Source organism: Neofelis nebulosa, chromosome X (assembly GCF_028018385.1).
Source record: "Neofelis nebulosa isolate mNeoNeb1 chromosome X, mNeoNeb1.pri, whole genome shotgun sequence".
In the NCBI taxonomy this organism is placed as follows: domain Eukaryota; kingdom Metazoa; phylum Chordata; class Mammalia; order Carnivora; family Felidae; genus Neofelis; species Neofelis nebulosa.
The window spans coordinates 91,227,031-91,251,842 of NC_080800.1; the positions used below are offsets into that span (position 1 = coordinate 91,227,031).

General features: G+C 45.0%; 1 protein-coding gene across 1 annotated transcript; it reads right to left on the reverse strand.

Annotated features, from left to right (window-relative positions):
• Positions 1–285: 285 nt before the first annotated feature.
• On the reverse strand, positions 286–24,606 carry CAPN6 (calpain 6). The gene is made up of 13 exons (XM_058713114.1): positions 24,476–24,606; positions 18,168–18,347; positions 9,266–9,397; positions 8,056–8,264; positions 7,355–7,547; positions 6,602–6,795; positions 6,283–6,360; positions 5,991–6,177; positions 4,297–4,419; positions 3,916–4,118; positions 3,211–3,332; positions 2,732–2,868; positions 286–1,969 (listed from the first exon to the last, which is right to left on the reverse strand). Exons 2-13 carry the CDS (start codon positions 18,330–18,332, stop codon positions 1,787–1,789), a joined length of 1,926 nt encoding a protein of 641 aa, XP_058569097.1. The 5' UTR covers positions 18,333–18,347; positions 24,476–24,606; the 3' UTR covers positions 286–1,786.
• Between the last annotated feature and the right edge of the window lie 206 nt (positions 24,607–24,812).

The window sequence follows — 24,812 nt, forward strand, 5'->3', positions numbered from 1 at the left end:
GTGGCTTTGGCCTTGGGTTCGATCTTGTAGGGGCTTCAAAATCGTGTAACCCCCCAATACCACTCAAATATCCCTGAATGTGGACTAGAAGAGGGCCCCTCTCCATTCTCTTCTCCCAACCTCCCGGTCCCCCACCTGGATAAAGGACTGTACCATCAGAACGTGGCTAAGGCCTCTGCACAAACTCCCCTCTCCCCACTCCCAATTCTAGCGGCTCCAAAACAAGTCTCAAGAGATGGTCACTCTTGCCATCTTTCCCATCCCATCGAATCAAGCCAAGACTGGTCGGTTTATTGAATGTGAACTTTATTGTGGTTTGGATTATGTAAGGCAGTGTGGTGAAGGCACTGCAGAAGTTACACAGACTGAAAAACATGGTAGGAAATCAGTGAAAAAAAAAAAAAAAAAAAAAAAAAAAAAAAAAAAAAACCTACAAAATATATTTTTAAATGAATGCGTGCTGGACTAGACTAAGTACTACAGCTATGTTTTTTCTTCATCATTGCGGAAGCATTGAAATATTGTCAGAGGTGGGGGTTGGGAGGAGTTAGGGAAGGCTTCGTGGAGGAGGTGGCATTTATGCTGGACCTTGAAGGAGGGGTAGAACGTTGATAGATGAGATGGGGGGGGGGGGAAGAACAGTTCAGAATGACCCTAGAAAGAATTCTGTAGAAACACTGAAAAACAAGAGGGCAAACAAATGCCCCCGGGGAGGGAAGCTTCCCAAATGAAAGAAACGCCTGAGGGGCCTGGGATGGGACCCAGAATCTCAAGCCCCCAGATGGGGTCTTCAGTACCAATGATATTAGGAGGCACAGGACAACAGGCTTGTTTGTAAACCTAGCAGCAGCAGGAGATTTCACATTGCAGTCAGGGGCCCCAAACTGGCTATCGTATGCCCGGGTGGGTTTTCTCATCCTTTCGGGAGCGTGTGGTACTGCTTTGTCCTTCCTCGTGCCCACTGACTGCCTGAACGGTAGTTCGTGCGCGCCTACGTGCGCGTGTGTGAGTGTAGGTGTGTGTGGATGGGTGGGGGACCGAGGCTTCGTCTCCCACTGCAGCTTCTTCCACTTTTCCCTCTGGTGGCACACAGCTGGCTTCCACTGAGCTGGAGCTCAGGCCCTGCCCGCTATCTAGGCCTCACTCAACTCCAGCTCGTCATTAAGCACCTAGGAAGCTTCCTCAACATGAAGGTCAAACCTACTGCGGGAGGGGGGGGGTGACTCGGGTGAGGGCAGGACTACACTTTCCGGAGGTGGTGACGGAGGTGGCAATGGTGCTCATGGTGATAAAGGCTGGGGACTTAAAAGCGGGTGCTGGCCGCTGGGTCGGATGCTGCTGGGAGGTCTGTAGTGTTCAGTCAGGAGCTGGGATGTCAGGCTAGACCGGCTTGGCCTTGACCACCCCTCCTTCCTTCCTCAACACGCCCTACAGGGAAGATAACGCTGGGCACCGGAAAGCAGCGAAGACATCTGTAGGGTATCCAGGCTCTTGTTGTCCTGCTTGAATTTCACCCCCGGAAGCCCCGGAGATCTTTTGTTGGAAAACATCTGTATGACCTCCACATAGAACTGTCACCTCCCCCTGTCCAGCTGCTGGAGGTATATAGGTTATGTAGCTACTGATGCTACTTGGATTGGGAGGTATGGGGAACTTATCAGAAGAAAGGAAAAGTTAGTTACTGTGAGTTTCTTTCTTTCAAAGGATTATGAATTAGGTAAGACCTGGCATCTGACAGAAAAGAAAAGGATGGACAGCTCTGTCAGGATTCGCTAGAGCTGAAGATTTAGAGCTCAGTGAGATCATCGCTGGAAATAACCTTGAAGCTGATGTGGCCCTGCTTGACTTTGGCAGTCGGACCGCCTTTCTTGCGCAGGTACAGAGACTTCAGATCACGGCAGTCACTGGGGTCAGCATCTAGAGTAACCTGCCCCAGGAACTGATCACAGAATTTTCGGCTGTTCCACACCTGGAGAGACGATTTGAAAGAGTGAATATGAGCCACCCTCTGCGAGACTGGACTTTGCCCCGTGGCACCTAGAACCCAGTGTGGAACTTGAAAAGGCCTGTTTTAAAACCAAGAGACTATCTTTCCCGATATGTCTCTGGCTGACAGGAAGATACCGCACAGAGTAGAGATGAAAAGCCAGCCAGCAGGGCTCAAGGGACACCTCGAGCTAGGAGACGGCTATGTAAAGGCGGACGGGCAGAAGCATCAAGTCAGAAAAACAGCCAAACCGTAGCGGTCCATTCTGACCTATCCCTGATCAGGATAAGGGTCATCTGAACTGGCATATGGTGCTCGTGGGATTTAAAAATTTTTTTTTCAACATTTTTTATTTATTTTTGGGACAGAGAGAGACAGAGCATGAACGGGGGAGGGGCAGAGAGAGAGGGAGACACAGAATCGGAAACAGGCTCCAGGCTCCAAGCCATCAGCCCAGAGCCTGACGCGGGGCTCGAACTCACGGACCGCGAGATCGTGACCTGGCTGAAGTCGGACGCTTAACCGACTGCGCCACCCAGGCGCCCCGCTCGTGGGATTTTAAAGTGCCTGTCGACATGTGTACCTGTGAGCATGTGGACTTCTGCCCACAAGGAAGTGAGGATAACCCTTGCTCTGTATCCTAGATAGTTGAGGCACTGGGGATAATCTAGAATCCTGTACGGAATGTGAGCCATCCTGGGGCGGGGGGGGGGGGGGGGAGGCAGGGCCCGTTCACATTCTTACCTGCACTATAATAGGAATGTCAGTGGTCCTTCTGTAGAAAATGGCCTGGGTGTCAAAAATGGCATGAACAGTATTCTTTTGGACAGGAGAACGGACTTCCTCCTTTCCACACTTGATGATCAAATATGGATTTACAGCTGGAAAAAGTGGCAGTTGCTTTTTAACAGAGTCGTTAAAGTTTTCTTTCTAGGTAGTCAAGAAAGTATTTCACTAGGACTTGTAGCATAGCATCTGGGTATCAGAATGACCTAGAACTTTTGCTCCTGATTCCCTTTTCTTTTCCATACTTTATGAAAGGGAGCATTGTGTAGACCTTGCCCAAAGAAGTTTACATCCCTTTCTCTGTCAAGGTTGACAGCCCTCCGGACTTCTCTAGACTGAATACCGCTAGAGAGAATCATTTGTGACCATCTTTTCTAGCCATGCATGCAATAAATGAAACCGAAGTTTGCTTCCCCAGACACCTCTGCCGTTCTTACTTTCATTGGCATACTTCTTCTCCAGGCCCTCAGCGCTGTGAACAGTGATCTGGGTAACCACCTTCGGGTAGCCACGAGCCAGGTTCCAGCAGGACATCTTGGGCATGTCCAGAGTCAGTTCCCTGGAACATCAAAAAGAAGATACATCACTGATGATGAAGGCCCTCTGATGAGGAGACAGGCCTGCCAAAGCAGACATTGTTGCTGAAAGGCATGGAATGCTGAGTGACCTAGCCCATTCCTCCTCAGGCATAGCTTATATTTTATGAGTCTGTTTTGCGTTCCCCTCGCTTTAAGGACCAGCAGATAAAGATCAGAGTAGGCATGGCTGGGGTGAAAAGGTAGCTTTGGTGACCCAGCACTCGGAACACAGCACAGGAGCGGTGAGGAGTGCCAGCTGTTCAAGAGAAAATAGAGTCAGCCGGAGAACGGAAGATAAGATATAAGTGGAAAAGCTTAGGTTAGAGGCCCGTTCCCCTTAAATGGCAGCTCAGAGCTCTGAAGCTCAGACCTCTCCTAAGGAATTTTTCATGGTTATGAAAATAATCATTTTGAGAAATATTTCTACCGCCATCATTTCAGTGAAGTCTGACATGAACAACTTGTCCTTTTGTGTGTCTGTACAGGAGGAGCAGGGTCAAGGAGGTTAGGATTGGAGGTAAAGCAGAAAATAGGAGTTTGCAGGGCTGGCCAAGGAAGCTGAACCTGAGCTGGACGGGCACTTCAGAGAAGATTCTCAGGAGAAACTCGCTGGTGCGGCCATGTTGGAACATGGTGGGGACAAGCACATAGTTGCCTTTCTTCAGGTACTTGCTCAGAAACACAGTGCGAGTGTCGATATAGGTGGAAGTCCCAGCACGCTCCTGGATGTACAGATGGTGGAGGCGGAATTTGCGGTTCATTTCCACCTGGAAATGAAACGGGATGAAAGGCTCCATTCTGCTCAGATCACAGTGTTTGTGTTAGGAGATCCTAGGTCCTCTGCTTTCCTTATCCTTGGACCTACCTTCAGTCCCCTAACTACAGGCCATCCTAATTTCGACTCTGCTTGCCATTATTCTCTCTGCTCCTAATGCCCATTCTTACCTTGAAGAGCTCAAAGCCAATGATGTAGTTGTCAGGTCTTCCCATGCGGCGGTAAGTACGCAGGTCCTTCTGCTGCAGTGACATGATGACCTTGTGCCCATCCTCGGGCACAGTAAAGATGTACTAAAGGAAAGAGGCCACCAAGGAGCTTAGTTAGCACTTTCATTTCAGATGAGCCGGCTCAGATTTCAGGGAAGAAAACTACACCAAGAAGTCGAGACTTGCATGATTTTCTGGACTTTGCCATTGACCAGACAATGAGGCCTTGGATAATCCATAGATGTGCTAAGTGTAGGTCATATCTTTGGTCCTCCCTATGACATTCAGCATGGATTGAGAGACAACTTCATGCCTAGATCTTTGATGCCAAAGAAGGTATGCTTTGTTTTGATAAGTTCTCGGTAAGATCTTAGGTTTTTTTGTTTTGTTTTGTTTTGCCCTTTGCTTTTAAAAACTGCACACAGGAAAGTTCCAGAATCTATAAAGGCAAAAAGCACTTTTGTGTGACTTAACCTGACACTATAGCCACTCCCTTCAGCTAGCCTCCTATAGCTAGCCCAGATGTGTGGCTTGTGGAGGGGCTGGATCCACTCCCTTAGAGAGGTGATGCTTTGCAACCACCTCTCCAGGGAAGGCTGCAGACCTGTGCTAGAGACTTTGAAACCTCATCTGACGGACCCATGGTGCCATTGGGAAGTAAAATTAAAAGGCATTTGGATGTTCACTCTGTCGCTGTCTTGGTGTTTCTTTCTGCCTCTGTCTATCTCCCACTCAGATCTTGTTGCTCCCTCCCTTTCACAAGAAACAGAAAATAAATTCAGAGCCATAGGCTCACAAGGACCCTAAAGATCAATCGTGTACACTGTGCAGACAGTTAAGAGTGAAGCCGAAAGCCCATTTCTCCAGCTTGCTATATGTGCCCGATATTTGAAACATCTCCGGGGTTGTACATGGAGATGAGGTAGAGGGTAATGGGAGCTTTCTTTTCTTTAAGGACAATCAAGATGAAAGGAATGGGGAAAATATATGAGTTAAGTAAATCAGTCTATTAACCTAGTGTTCTTCAAATTGCGTGGCCAATGAGGCCCATGGAAAGAAAAGACACACCCATGTAAGGTGGCAATACAGTCAGAATTCTTGTCTCCTGTGGGTTGCCTCTTCAGCACATTATGGGGTAAAACCATCAAGATTACTATAGATTCAGGCTTTGGATGTTAGGATTTTTTGCTTTGGGGCGTGCCTGGGCTTGACTCCTAACGTATCCTCTGGAAGAGCATTGTAACTGAAGATTGATGGGATGGCCTCACTGACAGGGTAGTGATTCAAATCCTGGGAAAAATGACCAGGTTCTGGCTGAGAAAAGGGAAATATAGCGATGGCATTCAGAAGAATCACTGCATGAGAAAAAGACACGTATAGTAAATCCACCCCCAAGAGAACAGTTGCGCAATAAGGAAACGAAAAAGAATTGAGAAAGCGTCCGGGAGCAGATCCTTTGTGTCCAATGAGGGACAATCACAAAAATCCATACTAAGCAGTACGGCCAGGAGAGCGGCAGCCAGAGAAGACTGCTCAGATTGAATAATGTTGCTGCAAATTGAAGAATTCATGTCAAAGAAATACTCCGAGGTGAGACCTCAGTTCCTATTGCCTTGCTAAGTTGGAGGCAAAGGAAAAAAAAAATGGATTCACACCTGGGGATTCTGCAGGAAGGTATCACGGTTGTTATAGCAGCCTCCTGACCGGTTCATCAGGGGATCATCATCCACAGTCCAGCATCCCACCACCGATTCCAGCGCCTTGCGGCCAAAAATAGGGTTGTTCACATTGCGGCAGACATTCAGCTCATGAAAGTTGCGGCAAAAGTCCTCCAGGCTCATCCTGAATGGAAGGAAGGCAGGAAAGAAAAGAAGATGGTACTTAATACCTCCCCTTGTAGTTCCATGTGGAGACCCAATTCCCTTAGCACAGAAAACCCCTCCTCACCAAAACTCTCCATCATCAGACATAACAAGCCCCAGGTTCTTGCGATCGGCCACAGTCAGTTGCTGCCACTCTTCAGAGCTAGAGGCAAATGAGCAAAGGGATAAGCCATCATTTTTGCCATTGACTTCATACAGTAAACAGGATGCTAATGGACCAGAATGCATGAGGATCGGACCTGCTTTATTTCACCTCCGGCTGGGTCACAGACCCCACAAATGTCACTAAGCATTGACAGCACACTAGCAGTATGGAGGGATGGGGCGCGAGGACAAACTATAGGGCTTTGGAGATGTGGCAGTCCAAGGGAAATGTCACTCACATTTCACTCCAGGGGCCGCTCCATTCCTGCCGTCCCAAGGGGTTCCTCAGGCGAACCATATACAGTTTCTCGGTACTGAAGACTTCCACCAGTCTCTCCCCAAGACGGATCTTACGAATGTCAGTCATGGTGTAGGTATGGCCCTTCAGTAGGCCCCAGTCAGTTTCAACTTCTTGTTCCTCCTGATTGGGAGACTGAGAGCCAAGAAAGACACATAAGGCCACAAGAGTTGGGAGACCCAAGGCCTGGCTCCTCCTCTTCCTTGATTGGTTTACCCCAGCGGGGTTAAAGCTAGTTCTCCCTATGTGGATAGAAATTTTATCCAGATATCTTGACTTGACACAAAGCAAGTGAAAGAAAGGAAACACAGAATTTAATATAACAACTCAGTTAAACAATTCAGATTGAAAGTACCCACAGTGGTACATTGACATGAGCAGCTTTAAATTTTGGTGGGGCTGGTTTATTCCATGAGCAAACAGCTATAACCTCACATGCAGGGGCAGAGGCAGAAGGAAGAATTTAGCAGAGGCTATTTACACCAGCGCAGAAGCTGCACTGGCCCCCAGTGGGATGGTTGGTGCAAAAGCATAAAAGGTTAAAGCTGTACGGTCTCTGCTCCAGGACTCAAAGTGTACTGTTAATTTTCTGAGTTCTGCAATGTCTTTTCCTGAGTCTCTGGGGTAAGGGTGACATTCCCTACTCAGTTTTGTAGAGTGAGCAAAGAATGGTTGTTTTGGGGTGACAACAAACCTCAATGGAGCAACAGATCAGTCCTCCTTTGGTAAATGTTTTGTAAAGTTCCCCAAACAGCTTATACTTCTCCTCAACAAGCTCAGTGTATCTTCCCTTCTGCATGTCAACAGTTTCGGCCAACGTGCCAGTAAAGTCCACAATGATATCAGTGGTGGTCAGACCATCGAGGGCTTCATAACAACCAAGCAGCCTGGGGGCAAATACGCAAGGTTATCTTTGTAATTTACTTTTCCACGTGAAGAGTATCTTGTTCCCAAGAATTAGAACAGTCCCTGCCCAGCCAGCCTTTAACAGCTGGCTTTTCTCTAGGTATGAAAATGAGAGGTATTTTGAGATTATAGGCAGCGATTTCTAGGCTTAGGCTGGGTTGAACAAGGACAGTCCATGAAGAAACTTCTTTCCCCAGGTAAATATTAGAGAAGGAGAGAATTTGAGGCTACAATGCCATCTGATCTGCAGATTAGCCGCAGGAAGGGGCACCTAGGAGCAGGGAGGGTTTTTAATGGAAACCAGCACAGCTCATTTGTCTATCATCCAGGATTTCTGAGAGCCAGTCCCATGCCCAAAGCAATGCCCTGGATCTGACTGATGTCCTGCCCAGTGTAAACTCAGGGGCCGGGCTGGCAGAGCATGAGCTCCCAAGGACAAATGTGGCATTCCTCTCCTCATGTGCCCTGAGTGGTCAACCCCCTCCTTACTTTGCATAAGCCTTTTCCAGTAGAGCATTCCAAAACTCATTCATGGAAGTGGAGAAGGAGAAAACCAGATCCCCATTGATGGTGGGCAACAGGTCATCAATCACCACCTCAGTCCATTCTCCGAAATGCCAGAAACGAAAGCGAAATATTCCAGCATATTTATCTAGTTTCCGAGGGTCCCATTCCTGCTCCTTATGGTTGGGAATTGTCTGGAAACATAAAAACATTCATACAGCTCTTATTCACCACACGATATCCAACAACTGAGATTGCAGTTGACTTCTGGCAAATGTATATGGCAACAGGAAGCACATCAAATACATTGGGTTTGGGTCTAGGTTGGGAGGTCCAAGGTTGGGCATTTTTTCCCACAGCTTTCACTTCCCTGGTTCAGTTTTGCCGAGGATAGCGTTACCATGCCTGAATGCACACAGGACAACTGGGGGGAGCCAGGTAGGGGTTGAATTGTTTCCCATAGATAATCTCAAACTCGATCATGAGATACTGTCCACACAAACATATTCACGGTGGCATGTTTAACCACCTAAAAGACAAAATCAATGAAACTACAAGGCCCAGTGTTTAAAGGCCCATCCTAGAGACTTCATGCAGATTCTATCGAATACAGATTTCATTCACACCTTGAATAAAATTATCTTTAGGAAATTCTCCTTTTTATATGCAATTACAAATTACTCTTCTAAAATTATTTTTTTTGAAGAAAAATCAAGTCAACACTCCACTGTCTTCAACTCTACCTAAATGCCAAAGGAATTTTTGTATTCGATAATTTATTAGAACTGTTTCAAGGAACTATTTTCATCTTTCTTGTCTTTTCTGTTACCCATATCTGTGATCTCCTGGCCCCTGCTGGTACTCTATAACTCCATTTGGTACAGAGAAGACAAGTGTGCAGAGCTACTAAGTCAAAGTACTGCCAGTGACAAAAGATCAACTCTTGTGTGACAAAACCAATAGAGCAATTTTAATGGTAAGAATCTAGGTGAGTATAGAGGCAGTCACTGCAAAATTTGTTCAATTTTCTGTATTTATAAAAAACCCTAGTAATAAATGGAAAGAAGTCATGTAGTTAATATCTTCGACTTCAGGAATTGAACAATCTAAAAAACTTATGACCTGATGTTTCCCCAAATTACTAAAAAAGACAAGAAGGTGGAAACTGAGTGAAGTCTCACAAGAGGGGGGATACCTTTGTCCAGTGAGACTCCTGAACAGCCAAACAGGAAAACGCAGAGACCATCGGCTTGTGCCCCAGTCTCCCTTGGATTAGCTGGTGGTTGCTGATGTTGCCCACAATCAGACGGGGGTCATCACAGATGTCCTGTGAATACAATCATTGGTTCTGAGAACGTGGAAAGGGTTTCCCGAGGGTCAATGTGAGCTGAGGGAGGCAGGACAGACTTCAAAGAAGAGCTTGGGTTAAAGATAGTGACTAGAATTTCCATAAGTGGGATAAAGGGAAGGTCGGCACGGGACTAGGCGTGGTGAGGAAAAGTCCAAAGCAGATCATCTAGCCACAGGAAAAGGGTTATGTGGGGAATAACAGGAGAAATGGGAGGAGGGGACACATGGAGACAAGTTGAGATGTGCTGGCCAGGACCCTCAGAGCTAGCATTGAAATTTGGAAGAGTTTTCACTCTAGCAGGGAGCTTCTGAATGGAACTAGAGATTAGCACATTGCATTCTGCTCCCATTTGTCAGGATGAAATTTCCTGAAGCACCTGTTCTCCCTCTCTGGGAAAATGAATTAGGAGACCTTACACAGAAAGCCCTCTCCCAACGTAAAGCGAAGGCGACAGCAGTCTCCATGGCAACTAGATTTTTCCACATCTGTGGGAAAAGAGCGTCTGCTGGAGTGTTCCTGTGAGGATGTTCTGAGGGAAGCTAGACAGAGTGGGGGAAACATTTGTTTGGGGTGTATGTGTGTCTCTTTCCCCAACATGTCAACAGCTGTGCCTTTCCCACTGTGAGTGGAAAAATGAGACCCAAACACGACAACTACAACACAATGTCTGAGGGCACATCGGAATTATCTGCAAAGTATAATCAGTGTCTAAAGGAAAGATCCCCAATGCTTCCCTGGTGGTAAACAGAATAGATTGAATAGCAGTGGTAACATTCGAGATGAAGCTTTGGAGATGACTAGCGTTAGGTAGTTGGACCAGGGAGAGGTATGGAGGCATAATGAATAGAGAGACCAGCAGAGACAAAGGCATAGCCGCATACATAACATCGTATAATTGAAGACATGATTGTGTGACTCAGAGAATCAGCACTTGCAGAGTTCAAAGGCAGGAAATACCAATGAAGTCTTGAGTAGCTGGAGAAAGCTTCGTGGAGGAGGCCGTTGGCCGGTACCTTGACATTCTGCTTACCCAGCAGAAATAAATCCTCATCTCAAATGGAAAGAAAATCTAGACATACATCCTTTTAAAATTTATTAAATAGAGACAGCTATATTTTTCTGCTTCTCAAACCTCTTTTTTAAATGGACATAATTCTCCTTGATGAAGGGTCTGGTCTACAGAATGAAACATTCCATATATTCTTTAAAAGCCAAAATAACTCTGGAAAGGAATAAGCATTCTAGGCAGGGACAAATCCAAACTGAAGATTAATTGGGCATCCCTCTGCCAAAAGGAGAGGGTTAGGTGGGTTTTCAGTTTTGGATTTTCTGGTCACTTTTTTTTTTAGATGCATACCTAGTGTCTCATCATTACTTTTTTGTCTTAGAAGACTTCTATCTTAATATTTTTTTATGGGGTGGAGGTTGCCTGTTTTTTCACTTATTGAGAATAAAGCAGGTGTGTTGGGTGAATTAGGCCCTGATACTCTTTCTCTCCTAATTGTCTCTTTGCCCTTTCTAAGATGAAACTAAACACAGTTTTGTTTTGTGGGTCAAGTGTTACCATTTGATTTGGAGCAAGACGTCAAGTTATCCAATGATTTCTTGAGTTTAGATGACACATAGAATTGTTGCTTAGCATGGAAAAACAATCAAGTGAACACTGACATAAGGAAAAGTGTCCTTTTAGATTATTAAGGCAAATGATTTGCTGGTTTTATGTAAAGTTATTAGTGGCTGGAGTTACATTACAGTGTCTTGGGTTTCCATAAGGCTCTCATTTCACAGCAGGGATCCAGGCTCAGCCAACACTTTTGGCATGCCAACTTTCATTCAAGATCTAAAGGGTCACGTAGATGAACAAATACATGTAAACAGAATTCAAATTGAGGAACTGGGTAATTATTCTCCTATAGATCTAAGCTGAGTGTGGTCATTGTGTGTGTGTGTGTGTGTGTGTGTGTGTGTGTAGCTGTATGTAATCACAAAAGAATATACATTTGGGCCCAAGATTCTGTATCTTCTATTTCCTCTTATAAACTGGCCCATGTTTTACTTCCCCACTGTTCATACATGATGGATAGCCATTTAACAATGGGTTTTAAAACCTGATAAATTAACAGGCCATAGACTGTCAGAGCTGGAAGAAATTTTAGGGACTATTTATTCAATTTGCTTATTTTACAAAGGAGAAAATAGGCTCAGAGAAAGGCAGCAACTTGCCCCCCACCGGGTGTGCAGCTAGTTTAGTAGGAGACCTAGGATTAAAGTTTTAGGTTCTTCAAAAGCACGTATAATTTGAGAAGGAAACTCAAGACCTCAGCTGGCCCATCCATTTGCCTTTAGGTTAATGGATGTCCACCACAAAAAAGGTAATGTTGTGCAGCTCTTCAGGGACAGAGCTGCAACCACCTGTATCAGTCATCCATCCCAGTGTTTCATGCCTCTTTCCTTAACGCTCACCTAAAAGCTCTTCGTTGTTCTGGAAGACTTGCTTAAGTTATATCTTAGCTTTTGGTTCCAGGCTAAATATCACCAACGGGCTTTAAACTCCTCAATTTAATCAACTAAATGTGAACCAATCTCTTATGTGTGTCAGCACCGTGATATGAAACATGGGTGAAAATCTTTATTATGTCACATCCTCTACCTTTTTAAGGAAGCCAGAGACTAGAAAGGGGCTAAAGAGGTAAAAAGGGTAAAGGGTAACAAGCCACTGCAAGTCAAAGAGCCAAACGGACTTTTTGGCGACACACTTGAAAATAATGAAGTGGCTGCTGATTGACTTTTCCCATAGTTTTGGACAACAGGGTGTCTTCCTGTTGGGAGTAAGGAAGTAAGGCTGGAGAAAATTTTCTGTAGCTCAGAGCACAGATATAGAGTACAGATGGGACATTTCAGCCTGAGCTCTGCTAGAGTGGTAAGGAATGGAGTTGGGGAGAGGTCACGGCTCACATATTCACATATTTGGGTGGCTTGAGAGGGAGGGGAGATGCTGGGCCCCTAATGGCTCCCAGCTGTGTTGGCACAGTTGCTGTGATCCTTGAACTGGGCTGTTTGTCAAGGCAAAATAATTTCTTAGGGGAAACACACACAACTAGGAAGTTGGACACCAAGAGTAAAGCCAGGAATGGTCTCTGCCTATCCCCATCCCTGCGCCAAAGCCTTCCATAAGCAAAACAGCTTCTCCAGGAAATATGTTCTCTTAGCTGAGCCCTGAGAGAACTTCCCATTGCTCTCAGCTCATGTCCCTTCACATAGACCTCTGGAAGATTGGGGGAAGGGAGACATACAATTACAAGCCTTGGAGCCCTACACACATCATTCTATGTGACTCCCTTTGCACCCACAGCATCCACATCTTTTGCAATTTTTTTACACAGGTGAAAATTGATGTCCCAGGCAAACCTCAAGAACCACAGCAAAATGAAAGGATGCCTAGAAAACCAGCAGCCAGAAAAGTGGAGGCGTTTTCCAGAGTACTCCATGAAGTCTTGGAGTACTGATGGGATGGGGGCATGGACACCTACAAGTGAGGCTGGCCCTGCAGTCGATACATTATGACTAAAGTCCAGCACTCTAAGTGGTTCTAGAAGGCTCAGGGCTGCCGTAGAAAACTGAAGAACCATCTCCAAGCGGGGCATTTGTAGGTAGACCTGGACTTGGGGACCAATGTTGGACGAGGCTCTCAAGGAGTCCACTTTACCTGCTGGAGAATTTTACTTTTGTGCGAAGATTTTGTCGCCAGTAAAATATTCACTTCCTTCCTAACCCCTCTGAGGGAAATTCAAAATGAAGTCTGAGAATTAAGATCTTCAGCCTACCTTTCACTTCCAACCTACGCAACCAAGTCACTGCCTAGTCATCTTCTTACTTGAACCTTCATAGTTCTGGTAGAAGACTCCAGATATAAATCTCAAACTGCTTTATTGGGAAGAATTCACATATCCGTGCAATGGAATTCTGTGCAGCCACAGAAGGGACAAATTGATTACCTGCTGCCACATGAATGACCCTTGAAAATGTTATGCAAAGCGAGAGAAACCAGCTACTTTTATGATTCTGTCTTAAGTCAAATGTCTAGAATTGGGTGAATCTAGATAGAAACTAAGAGGAGATTATTGACTACCTTTAATGGAGGGGGGGAAGTTGGCTCATTGCAAATGTGTACGAAGGGTCTTATTGGGATGATGTGTCTGTGCTAAAACTGGATTGTGGTGATGTCTTCACAACTTTGTGAGTTTACTAAAAGTCTTGCATCGTACAATTAGAGCAGGTAAATTTTATAGTATATAAATTGTACTTTGATAAAGCTGTTAAAACGGGGAATTTAAAATAAACAGGAAAGTAAAGTAAACAGTAAAGAGAATGGGCCGATTCAACTCTCTTCAACTGTGTCAACAGTGGAAAACATTAGGACTAATCAGGTTGGGGGACATGATCTCTGGGAAGAACAATAAATTTTTGAACAGCCTAGGCCGAAACTACTGTATAGAGGTGTCACATTCAGTGGGAAGCTGGAAACTTCTATTAGCACCGAGGAAAGTATTTCCTCTTTACTGTTTCCTCACAGGCAATCCATCACCAAGGCCTGTGTATTCTTCTAATATCTTCCCTTCATCAAACTTTCCCTTCCATTCCTACCGCTTTGGCTTTTATCCAGAACCTCGTCACCCTCCTCCCATCCAGTGTAGTGAAATGGCCCTTGGGGAGGGTATTCCTAGTGGAAGGACCTGGGCAATGGTAATGGTAGTAGAGACCAAACTCAAAACTCTACCAGAGCTGACAGGAGATCTTGTGCAGGTGCCCTCACTTCCCCCACAGCTGGCTATGCAAACCCCCATGAGGGCTTGTTCCACTTTAGTCAGGGATTAGAGGTGTCTGACTCTAAGACACTATTGTAGCTGGGTATGAGTCAGTCGGGAAAAAAGCCAGAGGCGGATAGGAGGGGAGAGTGGCTGGAGAGAGCTGGAGAAGAGATTTTTTATGGGAATTTGGCAGCCAGATTTCAGCCTCAAAATTTTACCTGAAGCCTTGCGATCGGTATAAGCCTCTAAGTCAGTATAAATCAGTAAAACTTAGAATTTACTAAGACTATATATGTTGACACGCCAGAAGGGCAGGAAAGTTCAGGAGTACTTGTCTCAAGCAATATACCGTTGTACCCCAGGAAGCTAGGACAATAGCTGCAGCCATTGGGCCAATGAAGGAGTTAAGGAGAAGGATTTTTCTATGGAGGGTACAGGCAGATGAGCTGGCCCTGAATAACTGCAAAACATTCCCATAAGCCCTGTCTATCTAAAGTGGCTCCTTAGGACACGGCAAGGAAGTGGCAAGGGGGAAGAAGGGGAACTCAGTCCTACCCTGGGATACTGGGAACTTGGCTGAAGTCATTTTGGTTCAACTAGCAGTGGAGTTTGCAGGCATGAAGGCTGATAAAGGCAGAAGCTCTTCAGCATGGGAAAGGAAAGCAACAGAAAACTATCAGGTTAATCACGCTTCTTCCATTTTAAAGACTTCAGAAAATAAAGCCTGGTTCAGGATGAGGCTGTGTGGCATGCCAAGGGACAAGATGTCTGAAAGCTTCCCTGCAAACCAGGATCTCAACCTTGCCAATGAAGCGGGTGAGGCCAACGACCCATCTGGTCTTCCTGAGCCAACTCGGAGAGGCCCAGGGCTGTCTCTCAGCTTTCCTGATGGGAGGCCAGAGAACTTTGACGTGGTTCTTGACCACAGGCTTGGCCTCCACTCTGGCTGGAAAGGAATCCACAGCTTTTTGAGGAGACTCAGACGGTGGTCCAGAACCTTGTTTTTCCCTTACTTCCCACAAGAGGCCCCTTCCCCAACCATTCCAATCTATGCGGATCTTCCCCCTTCTTCAAAACCCTATAGGATTTACTGTCTGTATGCCTGAAAATAGCATGTCTTATATCAGGCATTAATTTATTATTTAACTCTTTGATAGCTCAATATCCATCTCTCCAGCTGGAATGGGAGTGCCTCACCCCAGGCTGTGTCCGTAAATTGCCCAGAGGCTGAACAGAGTAGGTCAATAAATGTTTCTCAAGACTCTCCCTTTGGGCTCAAGACTAAACACACAGTGTGCTCTCAAAAGGGAGAGTATGGATCAGTTAATTGATCATATTAGTCAATTAATTGGCATCAACCCAATGAGGAGGAATGTGAGAATTTACTGGTTGGAAGCTACCTATTTTAGCAAGAGAGGAGACACAAACAAGCCTGTCTCCCTGAAATAGCGGCATGGTAGTGTGAAAACCAGCTTTGCAGTCAAACCTGGATTAAAATCCCAGGGCATCAGGGGTCTGACCCCAGGCAAATTATTACCATCTCTCTGAAACCCAGTTTCCCCATCAATAAAGCGGGCATCATATTTACCTTTATTTTTCAAGCCAGAAAAAAACAGAATTACATTAAAGAAATATGTGAGATACCCAACCTTGCCCAGCCATGACAAATAAAGATGAGGTGAAAAAAAAAATGTACAGAAAACTCCAAACACAGTCTCTAGGCCCATAGTAGGCATGACATAGATGTTGGTTCCTTTTTCTCTCCCATCCCAATTCACCCTCTCTCTCTGCTATCCCCCCACCCTGGAAGGAGTGGGGAGAGGCAAGATGGACTATTGCCATGGTTATTAAGTTCTTTCCTTCCTTGCTAATCCATCTAGGGTTCAATCCACAGAATTTAGAAGAAGAAAGCACAGGACAAAAGACTGAGCCAAGACAGAGGAGGAAACCTGTGCCTAAAGACCGGCCAGTACAGGAAGCACTGTCAGCTTGGTTCACGTCTGGGAAATGGCTTCACGTTGGCCTGTGATTTTGCCGCCCACTGGGTCTCCTCCTACCTCCTCCAGGACCTGTCCCTCATCAATCATTCCTTTTCGCTTCTGTGTCTTCAACCTCTTCTTTACTGTTTCCTCCTTGGCCAAGAAATATGTTCAAGTCTGTCCTATTTTAAAAAGACCTCCCCCCACCCCCCGGAAAACCTCCTTCAATTTTCTGCCTCCCTTTGTGCTACTTCCGCCCCGTCAATCTCCTTCCTTTCATATCCAAGCATCAAAACCGAGAGGTGTTGGGGCGCCTGGGTGGCGTAGTCGGTTAAGCGTCCGACTTCAGCCAGGTCACGATCTCGCGGTCCGTGAGTTCGAGCCCCGCATCAGGCTCTGGGCTGATGGCTCGGAGCCTGGAGCCTGTTTCCGATTCTGTGTCTCCCTCTCTCTCTGCCCCTCCCCTGTTCATGCTCTGTCTCTCTCTGTCCCAAAAATAAATAAAAAACGTTGAAAAAAAAATTAAAAAAAAAAAAAAACCGAGAGGTGTGCCTCATTATCATCATTTGTTCATAAGAGTGGCTTTCAGCAACACAGCTCTATTTTCTCCACGCATTTCTGGAAAACGAAACAAAACAAAACTTACCTCTCTGCATACCAAATTAGTGGCTAGTGAGTTCTGCTCATGTTTCCCAGATTTTTATTGCAGGCCAGTGATCTGCAGGGGTGTGTCAACCACTGGAGGCACAGAAAGTCAAGAGGAGCGTAGTCTTCCTTCCGATGGAGAGAACTTCTCCAAGTCTCACTCTCAATGGCTATCATACTTGGTGGGCAAAAACTGAGACATGTCCTTTGAGTCATATAGAAAAAACAAGAGCCTTGAAGTGACCAGTGTATCTTGGCACCACCTGGTGGCAACCTACATAAACTGAAGTAGCTCTTGTGAGAAGTCCATTTAGGAATTGAAGCTGTGAAAATGGCAACTAAAAAGTTGCGGATAAAAGGCTTGCTCACTGAAGAAAGCAAACCTCGAGTGCACAAAAAGATACGTCAATGCATGGAATCAGAGCGTTGTTGGGGATATTGTGAAGGCCCAAGAATCTGCATTTCATAACAGCCCTCTGGGGCCTATATCTCTGGGGTCACCCACTTTGGGAAGGGGCTCAGGTGTAATATCTTTCTTCCAGTGATAATGCCCTTTAGATTGAGGGCAAGGTTGCCATTCATTCTCCAGATTCCATCATCCTATGGTTTCATACATTGAGATCCCACTCATGCAGGGCTTGCGACGAGGTCCTGAGACTTACTTTAGAGACACAATATACAGCTGTTCCACAGAGAACCATAGTAACTATTAAGAGATGGTAAAAGACCTACACTCCTACTTAGATCCCACTTCGCTAATTGTGAGGGAATCTAGATGATGGTATGCAAAGAGCAGCAAAGAAGTCTCCTTCCCCCAGTGCAAATTCCATCTTGTCCTCGTTAGAGTTCATTTCATTTATGCTCCTCGCACAAGGAGTTTTCGTCCTCACAGGTCTGAGATTATCTTGAGGTTGCTATGATAGGTAACTTGGTAAAGAGACAAGAGTATAATTGCTTTTTGAGTTACGACATTTACTAAAGTGAAGTTCTGAAAGCAAGCAAGCGTGGCATTTGTTGTTTATTTTTTTATTTCCTTTAAAATAACTAAATCTGACCAAATTTGACTGAAATTCAACATTCCTCAAGCTGGAGCCAGAAACACAGATCCATAAAACTTAGCATTTTAAAGCTGTCTCCTAAATTGCTTTCCGTATAGTAGGCTGTGTAAGAGAAATAGTGGACCAGGCAGAGTTATGATGAAAGAGATCAAGAAGGAGATAGAAAGTAAAACAACAACAACAACAACAACAACAAACAAAAAACAAAAAACAAAACAACAACAACAAACAGCAACAACAAAAACCACCAAGTTACCTGGGGACGTTTCCACACCACTTTCCCGGGAAGCAGTCGGTTGTAGAAAAGTGAATCGTTCTCAGGCAGAAAGGTTGGGTCACAGAAGAGTCTTCCATCTTTGATACATTCCTGCTTCAGTTCCTGGTACTTCTGGTTTTTGAAGAGCTTCAGAGGAGGACCCATAGTGCCGAGCTATGTCTACAAAGAGAAAAAAGGGTAGTCATCGGAGAAAGAAATTCTTACGTCTGTTAAAGATCACCTGAGATTAGACCAACAGTAGTCATCCCAGGGACTTATTCCTGGAGCTAGGCACTTGGAGCCTGGCTTTAAGAAAAGTGAACATTTTTATAGAAAGTAGGATCCAGACTCTGCAACCAATTAGCTTAGCATGGGGCTTTGGCTTGAGCGCCTAAAACATTTTGGAGCCTCAGTATCTTCATTTGCCAAATGAGACAATATAAGCCGTAACAATATTATCCAAGAAATAGATAATAAATGTTAAGATTGCTAGTTAAAAGTAAGTCATTATAATTTAAAGGGCAACTTTCCGTTTTAGTTGGCAGAGAGGAGTTTAAAGCAAAGGACAATTCTAAATTTGAAAATAAAAGGAGAAAGTTGTTTTACTATATTCAGAATAATTTGGCGCCCTGAAGGGCCACACACTTTGTGCTTGTGGGGAGAAGCAGCCTCTTTCACTTCTAAAGAGCCCCTTTACACAATTCCTTCCCTTTTATCATTTAAAGAGCTTTGCATTTTTTATTACTGGCCAGGAAGGCTCATGCAAGCAACAGAGCTCAGCAGATGGCCTCCAAAGACAAGGAAAGATAGAAAGATTGTGTGTGTGTCTTTCTTCTTCAAAGTGTAACGTGCAATCATTTGCCCGCCTTAAAAAGCGGACTCTGAAATTCAATTACACTGATTTGATGGACTGTAGATTCTTATCCCATGGCAATACACTGTTGCTTTCTTTTCTTTAAAAAAAAAAAAATCTCACATGGCTAAATAAAGAATTAATATAGGGGCTCTTCAAGCAATGTCTGAGTGCCCCACGCTCAAATGTCCCTAACAACTGGTTTTTATGAGGATAATTTGAAAGGCAACTTTGATTTAAATAGCTTTGGGGTGATAATAGGGTTCTCAATGCCTTTGCTTGATCCACAAAGACAGATTTGTAATGATTTTAATGATTCTCTCTTGACATTCAATGGTTAATAAGAGGAGGGTTGTGAAATTTACATGATGCCAATCATTTCAAAAATATATTTTAAGGACAAAATAGATTTTATCTATATTTCATGATTACATGAGGGTGGAAACAAAATCTGATTAAGGTCAGAGGATCTGCTGAAAAGTGGACAAAGTTTGAAAAAAAAAACCTACTTAGCACTTTAAAGAGTGTCTGTGTAGGTACCACAGCTCCAAATCCAGCTAATAAAGAGGAAGCCACAATTTTATAAAAGGTGAAATATTAATCAGAATTCTCTACTACCTCATTTCATGTCCTTTCAGTATTACATTGAGATGCCTTACCGGTAAAGCTGTTTTCCTATTTGAAAACCATAAAAAAATTGAATTCGATGTTATTCACAAACGACAATACATATAGACAAACTTACTTTTTCTCTGGGTCCAAACAATAAGAAGCTGAAAATAACTATAGTTTTTTTTTTTTTTTATAGCCTTATTTATTGACAATTGCTTTTCGCATTGAAGGCTACGGGACCCGGCAAAATACCAAAACGCCTTTAGTCATCAGATGTAAGTGTGCTCACATATTTTAAATATTGAAGTGTATCTCATTGTATTTAAAATCATGAGTAGTATCAGTAATAGTTTTCCATTAAGCAGCATCAGAGCCAATCTGAACGTATGCCCAGTCTCCTTTCTGGAGTCTGTTACAAATGGACCCTAATTTTCACGTGCGCTCGAACTTACAACTAACACTACTGTGCCTCTTGCTTTCCCTGGAAGGTTTGGTGGACCGCCAGAGGCTGGGGATTGTAAATGGAGGATAGTCTGGGGCAATTAGGGTATTTAGTTTGCCAGAACCTCCGAGGCCTTGAACATTTGGGATAAATGGTTATTTCCTGTTCTTGGGAAGGCCCTCTGCCCCCAACAGTCTCCCTTGCTACTCAGCCAAATGACGAGGCAGGCAGGACCCTGCAAAAGAAATCCCTGTTATATAAGGAGAGCCCCGTCTCCAGACAGAAGCAGCATCAATTGAAAGGAAAATCAGGTTTGATTTGAAAAACCAGTATGATCCCCGTAGACTCTTTCAGAGGCAGCATATACAGTTGATGTGGACAGGTCAAGCCTTCTGGGTGAGGGCACCTGCATTTTGGGGGTGCAGGGTAAATAAGGAATAGCAGGCTATCAGCTTGCAATTTGACAGGCTTTCATTAGAATAAAATTATAGTCCCAAGTCCCGTTGGACTTGTAGAGTAGAGTTGATCCCCATTTCTGACTAGGTAACAGGAGAAATGTGTTCCATTGCTGCGACCTTGGTTTCTTTGTGCCTCAATATGCTCATCAGGGGAGTGGGGTTATCTATCCTGCCCTCCTTATACTGTGGCTGTACCTAATGAGATGGTTAATGTAAAAGTATTTTGAATAAGTAGAAGGGGCTCCATAAATGCAGGACACGCATTGTAAGTGCTCTCATTGGCTGGCACAGAACTGGGCACACAACCATTGTCCAGGAAATATCTGTTGAACGGATGGATGTCTTACGTAGGCAATGAACGTTTGCATGGCAATTTATCATTTGAAATGTGCATTTCGGCTCATGGTCTCTTCATGGCAGCCATGTTTAGTAGATATTATCTGTGCCCCTCATGTTGTATCTGCAGAAATGGCAGCTCAGAGAAGGGGCAGCTAGAAACCGGCAAAGCTGACTCAAACCCGGGTTTGTGTAATGCCTGATTTAGCGTGCAGATTTCCATCACACCACACTGCTCCTTTTGGTCACTGCCTCCTTAAAGACGGGATTTTTTTTTTTTTTAAGCTCAAATGAGGAAAACCCTCCAAAGAAAACATGATACCTAACTTTGAGGCATTCTGCCTAGAATTTATTGCCATGGTAGATATTGAAAAGGGTCTTTATTTCCACGGTTTGATGATCATGGGAGAATCTGAACCCTTCCCATCTGAGGGTTCATTAGTGAAGTCTGGGGGGAAAAAAAAACTTTTGGAAACCCAGAAATTTGTAAGTTGGGTTTGTCACAAACATAAACTTGCCCCGTCAGAGCTTAGGAGAATGGGGAAAGGAATGCTCCTTCTTGGTTATCTTGCTGCACCCAACTGTGAAGACGAGAGGGCCTTTAGGTTAAAGACCGCATATTAAGAAAGTCAGTAAACAGAATCAAAGCTAGGGCTTTAGGCATCAACCAAAGGGAGCCTCTAGCTAACAAAGGGAATGTGCACGTCGTCTAAGATGAGGGACCCTGGGTGTCCCGGGGTGGGGGTAGTATCATGGGTGGTTGGGTGAAGCAAAGTGTGGGGTTTTGCATAGAGATAATGGTCTTAGGCAGTACTATTTCAATTAGGACCCACTGCCTAGAGATGGAGTACGAAGAAGGCTGTATGGACACAGGCAAGTGGGAGGGGTGGATCCAGAGGATGGAAAGTTGGGAATCGCCAAGGGAAGTCGAGGGAGCCTGCCACGTAGAACACAAGACTGTAGCTAGGAGCTTTTGCTACTCACTGGCCTGGAAATCGTGGGGAGCTGGGCAACCTCTTAAGAAGAAAATCACTTGTTCTCCACCTGTGGGTCAGCCTTCACATGGAAACCAGATTTGGCTCTAAAGCTTGAAATCTGCCTCAGTCTCTTAAAGAGAACCGTTCTCTGATAGGGGAAATCCCGTCTGCAGTTTACAAACTGCTTTAGATTGGGGTGAGTGGGAGAGAAAGGGCGGGCATTTAAGGGGGTGAGAGGGAGAGAGCATGGCTCTGGAGGTGTTATCCCTGGCTGTTTTTTTCCCCTGCTGTCCCCCCCCCCTGCCACCCCCGTCCCCACCGGCCCCAGTGTCCCCCCTTGTGCTGTACTTGAAGTGAAATGGGAGATCATAGCGATTAGGAATTTGCAGAGCAAACTGAATGTGGAAGACCTAGCTAGTGACCAAGCTAGATGTATGGACACGCATCTACCAGGGAACATACGGCTGATCAAATGCATATTGGCGGCCAGACATCCCGGGGCCTGAACGGGACCATACAAGTCCTCTGATCCACCTTTATTTAGGACACATGTACTCAATCCAGAGAGAGAAGACGGTTCAAAGAAACTCAAAGAAAAAAGAGCGCACAATTTCCTTTCATCCCATCGAGGAAACACTTTATCCAAACATACAAAACAATTCAGAATCATAAAAGGCAAACAAGTAGTCAGCAGATCCAGGATCAAGTCCCACACGCCACCATTTAGTGTCGGCAACATCTCTGTCCCTCAGTTTCCCCATGAGCACAACGGAAATACGATGGCTGCCCCAGGCGCCTCAGAGTGCTATTGGGGGAATCTAATGAAATTAAAGCATGTGAGCTGTTTTCACTGTTGAAACAGTGCTTAATTTCATTAGATTCCCCCAATAACACTCTGAGGCGCCCGGGGCAGCCATTGTATTTCCGTTGTGCTCATGGGGAAACTGAGGGACAGAGATGTTGCCGACACTAAATGGCAGTAGTATTAGAAAACATTCATTGTTAGCAAATTACATCTCTTTTCTGTCCTTAGTGGAAAATGAGATTTGATCACCTGCCTCAACTAAGACACTCATTGACATTTAAAAGACCAGTATAAAATGGCCCCTCTGCCATTCAGTACGCACTCTCTCTTCCACCCCTCCTTTTTGGCTGGCTTGCCCCGCTACCCACTTTTCCCCCATCGTGGATGAAAAAGCGCATCCTATAAGTCTAATTTTACAGCCTTGCGAGAATCGAATTCCAATTTTTGTAGAATGTTACACTGGAAGGACTCTTAGAAATCACTTTGCCCAACTTGCTTTTACAGGAAGGTGAAAACTCGGGCCCAAGGTTACACAGTTTACACACCTCCTGCTTTTTAGAATCCTCTCTGTCTTCTTACAAGAATGCACTTAGGAGTTTTGTGCACAAATTGTCAGAAGGTGAGATGATTTCGAATCAAGGCTAATCAAAGAAATACTCTTTGGGGGTCACAAAGAGACTTTTTCTGCTTTTAATTTAGGAACTGAAACACCCAAGGATGTGGAAAGACTTTTTTAAACCTATTCCTGACAACACAAGTGTTTAGACTTTTCCCTAGCCTGCTAGGGACTCTATAAGGATAACTAAAGAATATTATTCCAATTCCAAGTATTCACGCGCGGGCGCGCACACATACACGCTCGTGCACACAAACAGCCAGAGGAAAGAAAGAGTTAATTAGCAGTCCGCCCTCCACCCACCCAAAGAATCTTTTTTTTTAATTCCCCCAGACCATAAAACGTCCTCACTTTCACAACAAAGATTAGCAAATGAGACATTAGCCACCCTTCAATAAAACATTAATACAAATCACAATGCGTCATCCTGAAGCCAGAGGTGACTGTCAGGATGTTAGAATTTGTTTAATTTCCCCATGTGTTTCTAACCAAACTTCAAGCTCCAAAGCCTCGGAACCAATCGCAATTGCAATACTCTGAACCTTTTCGTTTTTCTGCCCTGCCCTCTCAGCCCACTCTGGTCAAGGAGCCCAGTTAAGCCCCTAGCTGCAAATCAAAGTTTAAACTAAAGCCAAAGTCAGAGAAGAATAAAACCAGGCCGGCCACGGGCTGATAATGAAATAGCCAAGATCAACCTGTCACCAGGGCAGGAGGACCCCCCGCTGTGCAGACAGGATAGCCACTCCCTCTGCTGCAAAAGCACACAGCCTGTGCACCCCACTTCCAAGGGCTTTTAAAGACCTTTTGTGCATAGTGTAGATCCAAGCTCATGCCTGCAGTTCAATAATTTGCCCACAGCTGGGGGTCAGCAGAAGCTAGAGGGAAGCATGCTCAGCCTGGTTTCTCCCTCTCACACCTCTCTCCCAGGTTTATTTTTCCTTATCAGGAAAACCACGCCACACCACGCACGCGTGCGCGCGCACACACGCACCCCCCCCCACGCAACTGACCAGATATCACCAGAAAAATCTCATCGCCAGGCAACCACAATCACCCCCACACACCTACTCGATTCCGACAAATCCGAAAATAGTAGCTGCAGAGTTCGATGAACTCTAAAGTTCAAGTTTCTTCACCTCTTTCAAAAGACTCCAAGTCATCCAGCAGATAAAACTGCAGGGCGAGTTTGCAAATGCCCTCGCTGCTCACCTGAGTTATCCCAGGAGCCCTGCTGCTGCTGCTGCCGCTGCTCTTGGCCAGGTAACCCCTACCAAGTCTGTTCAGTCAGTGCGGCTGAACAAAGATTCTGGCTTTCTTAACCTGAAAACTATTTGGGCTGTACCAAGCTCTGCTCACAGGGGGAGGTGCCTTGCAGAAACTTCAGGAGCCTTTGCCCCGCCTAGCAGTCAGAAACTGATCCTGAGTCATGAGGAAAATCTGGAAAGCGCCCCTGCCAGATGTGCAGACGGGATGCCCACTCCAGATCCACCCGCCAGCAAATTGGAAAACTCAGGAAGCCACGTTTGAAAGCTCTCTCTGTTCCAAG